Source organism: Harpia harpyja, chromosome 16, assembly GCF_026419915.1.
Source record: "Harpia harpyja isolate bHarHar1 chromosome 16, bHarHar1 primary haplotype, whole genome shotgun sequence".
Lineage (NCBI taxonomy): Eukaryota > Metazoa > Chordata > Aves > Accipitriformes > Accipitridae > Harpia > Harpia harpyja.
The window spans coordinates 12,211,947-12,219,079 of NC_068955.1; the positions used below are offsets into that span (position 1 = coordinate 12,211,947).

At 37.1% G+C, this 7,133-nt stretch overlaps 1 protein-coding gene across 8 annotated transcripts in view; it reads left to right on the top strand.

Annotated features, from left to right (window-relative positions):
- Nucleotides 1–4,553, top strand: part of CPT1A (carnitine palmitoyltransferase 1A) — a 49,632-nt gene extending 45,079 nt beyond the window's left edge. For all 8 annotated transcript variants that reach the window (XM_052810744.1, XM_052810742.1, XM_052810741.1 and 5 more), the window contains one exon: nucleotides 1,403–4,553. In XM_052810744.1, coding sequence (XP_052666704.1) covers nucleotides 1,403–1,489 — 87 coding nt within the window. In that variant the 3' untranslated portion in view covers nucleotides 1,490–4,553. The remainder of the gene's footprint in view (nucleotides 1–1,402) is intronic.
- The last annotated feature ends 2,580 nt before the right edge of the window (nucleotides 4,554–7,133 follow it).

A 7,133-nucleotide genomic window follows, 5' to 3' on the forward strand; every position in this document is an offset into this window, starting at 1 on the left:
ACATATGCTGTTTTGTTGGGGTGGTTTTTTTGTCTCCAATTCTATAAATTTAATAGCTTTATGAACCAAGGAAACCATATTCTATTTCACTTATGCTTTCAAGCATAAAGAAAGCACATGGCCCACAGTCATCTTTACACATGTGTAGTTCCATGGAACTCATGTAAAATGACTCATATCTGTCCCATAAACAGGAAAATGGGTGTCTCCTGTTGTTTGTTATTATAGTTTTGCTTTGATTTGTCTCTGGCTGCAGTTGTAAAGGCAGAGCAAAATGTATGCTCCCCATGCTTTAAATCTTCTTGGTTTAAATAATACTGAAAGAAGCTGGCCCATAAGTTGTAGTCTGTGCTTGAGAAACATAATTAATCAAAAATTTATGAGAATAAGACCCATTATTAGAATGTAGTAGATGTCATCTATTCACTATCCTGCTGTTGCGGAGGCCTGCTTTGAGTGAGCTTCAATTCATCCTTCCCTTTAGATTTTTATGACCGTAATAAACATGCTGAGTTCATTCAAGATTACATACCTGACCTAGTTTTCCTGTTTTGACCTTAACTTGTCCGAGAGATCTTGGTGCCTTTGGTTAATCATTAAAGATTAGGAAATACAACTTTTTTTTTTTTTCATAGTTCAAATTGTTCTTCAGATGTCTGTTAGCTTGTACTTTAAATTTCTCTGTATTTTTTACTTACTAGTCAAGTCAAAAGTCCATACAGAAAAGGCAGCATTTCATGTGCATGGCCTTGATATTAGTAGGGTCTTTGTAGTAGGTAGTAGGTCCTGTAATGTAGCTAATAATTTATATTTGTAGTCTTAATTTTTTCCTTGTACCATTCATCTGACACTTAGAATAAACAGAACAAGTTCATAGTTTGTTTACACTTAGATAATTGTGATTTTCATTTTCAACACTTTATGTAATTTTTAACGGCAAACAATTCAGGATTCTGATAGGAACTCAAATACAAAATATTTTTCTTCTCTTTCAGTACTTCTAGGTCATTAGTCATACATTTTCTGAACATTCTTTTGTTTTCTGAAAATTAACTTTTGCAAAATCTTGTATAAAAAAACAATACCAAACCCCAGCTATTTTAAAGTAACAGAAAGCTATAGATGCATCTGATTTCAAAAGGAGATGATCTCAGTTCTGTCTGTAGGAAAGTAAATGCATAATGAAGAATTCATTAGTCAGTAATATCATAAACCTGGATTAATTTGTATAGCATTAAAATTCTTGTGGTTTAAATTCCCCATTTTATGGTAAAATACATGCCATAATTCTCTAAGCTCCAAAATTACAAAATCTTAAAAGGTTCCATTTTTTGCCTAAAACATAACTGTTGATTGACAGTACAAGTCTTTGGTTTTGTTTTTTTTTTGTTTGTTTTTAAAGGATTCTCATCGTTTTGGAAAAAACATCCAAAAAGCAATGGTTGACATCATGGGTTTATTTAACCTTAGTAAAAACTGTACCAAGTGATTGCCTTATTGGTGCCAACCAATCTCCTGTTGTTGGGATGAGAACTCTTCTGCGCGGTGAATGAGAGCAAGGTTTCTCAAACAGCTGATGAAGAAACTGAGTCAACATCTTCTCGATCACCTATGAAAACCTTAGCAGTGTATCGAACGTTTCTTTTTTTTTTTCTTTTTTTTCAGAAGTTTGGAAGAGTTTATTTCCACAAAGGATGACTTTTGAAATCTTGTACATTTCTAGGGATGAAGTATATTATCACTGCATGAAGTCATGTATATTCTTAACTCCTGCAGTTTTCTCTTAATTTGTATACACTTGCTCTATTTTTACTTAAAATTAGTCTACTTGTATTCCAGAATCAAAGGGATAAAACACACCGTCTTAAACTCAAATACTAAGTTCAATTTGCTATGTATTAATAGCAGAATGTTCTTCAGTGTATCTGTTGCTTTATGTCAATGAATGACAGAACTTGTGGCTGTTCACTTTCATTGTTTTGGGGGGCAGGGTTTAAGGTAATTTCTGTAAAACATACAAAAAAAAATCCCTGATATTACCCACTGTAACATATCAAGTTGTAGAAATTTTTTGGTTTTCGGGAAAAAAAAAACATTGGGTAGTATTACATTGTGTAGTAAAATGTGTCGCCTAATTGGCAGGTATCACATTTTTCTTATTGCTCACAAGCATATTTGCCACATCATTGATTTTATTTCCGTATAAATAATTGAACCTGTGTGCTTGTTCATGTGAGTGCCTTAGAAAAAGAAAGATCCTAAACCCAGGAAAAAAGCTTGTGCTGGGAGTTGGTTTTACACTGTCTTAGTGGTGAAGGAGGTGAAGTAGTAGTAATGCAGATCTAGTTTTCAAATTATAAGATGGGTTGATGTGGCATAAGTAGACTTGAATATGTTGCCATATGGTGCAGTTAGGCTTAAAGCTCTAATGAAATGCTCCCATCTTAAATAGCAAAGATCAGTCCCTATGAAATGCAGGAATAACGTGTTTCAGAGCTACAGTTACTCATGTGTTTATTTTGGTGAATGGTATTGGCAGTCGTTTGAGATAAGAGTTTCTGGGTCCCAGGGAATGTCAATTTAGTTAAATGCAACCTGTTGGATAGTCTGTGAAGCAATGCTGCCCATAGAGGCTGATAATTGCAGTTTGCCTGCTTTCAGCCTGGAAGGACCACTACTGCATTGGCAACCATCTGCATGAGAAGGGCAAACTATTAAAGCTGTGGAAAATAGCTCCAGAATGGGAAAATCCTGGCCTTCTCAAACCCCTCCTGGGAGATGCTCTTGGTCAAGCACAGTTTCTGAAGGATACAAGGAAGGAGGAGGGGAAAGCTATTTCACTCAAAAAGAAGCATAATGTTTCCAAGTCCAGAAATAAAATGGCTACTACATAATGGAGTAACTTTGTGTGAGATGCTTCTCTTCCCCAGGCTTTATAGGTGTGGTTACTTTTTACATCCTGCAGTGCAGTAAAGTGTACCTGTTAGCGTAACAATTTTATGTTGTTTTTTTTTTTTTTTAAATGTAAGGTACATGGAATTTAGTAGTACAGCAAATGCTGCTCCAGAGCTATGCTGATTTTAAAAGGCCTTTGGGGTTGATATAAAACTTCTCATTAGACTTTGAATGTTTTCTGGCCAGTATTTCTAACTTTCCATGCCTCTTCATGGTTTTTTTTTTTTCTCTAATGTAACTATTGAAACACCTGTGTATGTATGTTTGAGGTGGGAAGCCTCATCCCAGATGCATCCTTAAACAAATGCATGCTTACATAAATGTAGGAACCCTCACAGGAATTGGCCAACGACACTCATCATTTGATTAGGGTACAGTGTGTGGGAAAGGACACTTTGAAATAAGCCTTACTGCAGCTGGCAGGCCTGGCATTTATCAAACTACTCCAACAATCTCGTAGTGATCTATTCTTTTGGAGCTGCAGATATAACGCACAGGTTTTTTGTTGGTTTTGTTTTTTTTTTAATTGACCAGTGACCAGTCTGTGCTTAAATTAACATTAGGGCATATGAGCTTGTAGGATTTTCTTTAAAAAAAGAAAAAAAAAAAAGTTTAGATTTGACTCTCTCTCAGGTTTTAAATGTTTCAAGTCTAATTGTAGTTAGTGCAGTTATCAATGCAATTTTACATTCTTAAAGAGTAAGTATAATTGGCACAGAAAGCTGTTTTTTATTGTAAATGTTTTAAACATTTTGTTGTGTTAAATGTGTCTTTTTTTAATTTGGGATAGGTCATAATTCCTAAACAGATAAGATTTTATTTCATTTTCTTTAAAATGTCAACAGCATGTAAATAAAATATGCTTTTTGGATGTAAATCTTAGAAATCCACAGTGAATGTAGGTTATTAATAAATAACTAATTTAAATCTCGATGTTCAATACTGTGTACATACAGTAGAACTGCTTGCTTTTTTGCTCAAAAGCCATAGGAATGTAACTGATATTACCTAGATTTGAATGAACCTTGTAGTCAAGTGTACTTTATAATAAAGTAAAATGTTCATATTCCAGAAAAACTATTAATTTGTTACTAAAACCTTGAATCACTTATTCTCAATTAGTGAGATATTAGTGATTTAAGAGCTCAAGTTAGGGTTGAGTAGGTGGGTTGGATGATAATAAATTGACCTGTTTATTAAATAGCAGCATGGAATTGGTGGAATACCTCAAATGTGCATTTTCCAAATTTCTTATTTCAGCTATTTCGTGCCAGAGATTAGGAGAGCATTAAAAGTACATTTAGAGGCTACCATTGTACAGGATTAATACCATTCCAAACTAAATATTCTTTTAAGGGTGGGGGTTTTTGAGGGACTGAGGAAGTGTGTGCCTGACCTTGAAAATCATGGTTCTAATTCAGCCTTTGTACCAATTGTTTTTCTCATATAAAATATATTAATTTAAGCTAGGGGGTTTTTTTAATCTTGTTCAATTACTCTGCATCTATGGTTGGTTATTTACATCCAGCACTTTGTCCCTATTTTCTACCCTCTTCTGGAACTTAAAAAAATAAAATAAAATTTCACAATTAACACTACTTAGTACCATGTTTAATATCTTTTGTATCTTCTTCCTAGCTCCCTTGCTGCTGTTTCTGGACTTGTGAAATCATTGCTATTAAATCAAGTTAGGAATGATAGTAGCAGACTATTCAGTTTATTTTAGCAGTGATTAATATATGTCTTGCTAGTTAATAGGGAATGTGTTCATGAACAATTTTTCTTTTTCAGGTTCAGTAGTGTGCTGGTTTTGGCTGGGATAGTTAATTTTCTTCACAGTAGCTGGTATGGGACTATATTTCGGATTTGTGCTGAAAACAGCGTTGATAACACAGGGATGTTCTCATTACTGCTGAGCAGTGCTTACACAGAGTCAAGGCTTTTTCTGCTTGTTGCCCCACCCCACCAGTGAGCAGGCTGGGGGGCACAAGAAGTTGGGAGGGGACACAGCTGGCCCCAACTGACCCAAGGGATATCCCAGACCATATGTCGTCATGCTCAGCTTATAAAGCTGGTGTGAAGAAGGAGAAAGGGGGGATGTTCGGAGTGATGGTGTTTGTCTTCCCAAGTCACTGTTAGGTGTGATGGATCCCTGCTTTCCTGGAGATGGCTGAACACCTGCCTACCCACGGGAAGTGGTGAATGAATTCCTTGTTTAGCTTTGCTTGTGTGAGCAGCTCGCTTTACTTACTAAACTGTCTTTATTTCAACCCACAAGTTTTCTCACTTTTACCCTTCTGATTCTACTCCCCCATCCCACTGGGGCGGAGTGAACGAGCAGCTGCGTAGGGCTTTGTTACCAGCTGGGGTTAAACCACAAGTAGAAAGAAGAAACAACCTAGGTCTTACTTTAGATGAGCTTTTTTCATGAGATCCAAATAACTGCTGGAATGTTTCTGTGAAACAGTCTGTCTGCAAGCTAGTGGATACCAGTGGTTTGAACTTTACAGTGAATAATCCATAGAATATGAGTGGTAAGGCAGTGGAGAACTAGTTCAGGCACAGAAATTTAACATTGTTAAAATGTTATTTGCTTTATCTGAAGATTCCCAGCACCTGAAAACTCCTTTGAAATTGCATTAAAACTGGGGACTTCTTTGAGACAGTTGAAGATTTTTTTTTACCCTTTAAAGGTTCATGTTCTGTTTTTTTAATTGCTGTTTAATAAAAAAAAAAAAACCAACCACCACCAAACAACAACAAATTCCCCCCCCCCCGCCAAACCCCACCAAAGAGTTTTGTGTGATAGACCACTTTCACAGTTGTTTAACTCACTGCTTTTCTGGATGTTGCAGCCTTTGCTACATGAAAGAACAGAGTGATTTCAATTTCACTCTTCATCTCTTAGATACTGTTATTTCCTGGTTTTATTTCAAACATCTCCACCAGGGCTGGATACTGAAGTTGTAAATTGGTATGTTCAATCTGAACAGGCATTCTGTATGGGAACTCTAGGCACAGAAAATACTGATGTATTGGTTTGGGGTATTTTCCTTCTTCCCTTTACCTGTGTTTAAGGGTGGCAAGTGTAAGATGCATCTTATGCTCAGAAAATGTTGCTGTAGTTGTACATGATGCATGGGATTAATCAGCTCTGGCTGAGACTAATGAACTCCTGTTGGAAGTACTAGAATAAAAAACCTAGCTGTTAGATGAAACCTTTGAGAGGAGAGGAGAAAGTGTGAAGTTTCTTTGTTTTGTTTTGTTCTGTTTTTTCCCTAACTTTAATGGCTGCAGACCTGGGGCCAATAGGGTGGAAGTTTGTAACCACAAGCATAAGGAAAAAATGTATTTTTTTTTTTTAATTAATTGTATGGCACCTTATAAATGAAAGGTAGCTTGAAATTGTTTTGGGTGGTTTTAGTTGCTGTGTTGTTTTTTTTAACACACAAAATTCCCTGAAAATGAAGACATTAATATCCAAAATGAAAAGTTCAGGTTCAATTTCTGCTTTCAAGGAAACCATCTTTTATCTTAAATGGCCATAGATAGTGGCCTGGCAAGTTTGGAGTGTTTTCTAAACTCGGTGCCATAAAGATTCAGAGGTGACAATTCCAAGATTTACATGGTGAGCTGTAGAAAGGGCTCTTAAGAGCAGAAGCTGGAAGCCAGCTATTTCACAGAATCACAGAATGGTTGAGGTTGGAAGGGATCTCTGGAGGTCATCCTGACCAGATCTGGTCATGTCCAGATGGCTTTTTGAGCATCTCCGAGGGTGGAGACTCCACAGCCTCCCTGGGTGTCGTGGTTTAACCCCAGCCAGCAACTAAACACCACGCAGCCGCTCACTCACTCCCCCCCACCCAGTGGGATGGGGGAGAAAATCGGGAGAAGAAGCAAAACCCGTGGGTTGAGATAAGAACGGTTTAATAGAACAGAAAAGAAGAAACTAATAATGATAATGATAACACTAATAAAATGACAACAGCAATAATGAAAGGATTGGAATGTACAAATGATACGCAGTGCAATTGCTCACCACCCGCCGACCGACACCCAGCCAGTCCCCCGAGCGGCGAATCCCTGCCCCCCACCTCCCCGTTTCTGTACTGGATGGGACGTCACATGGTATGGAATACACCGTTGGCCAGTTTGGGTCAGGTGCCCTGGCTGTGTCC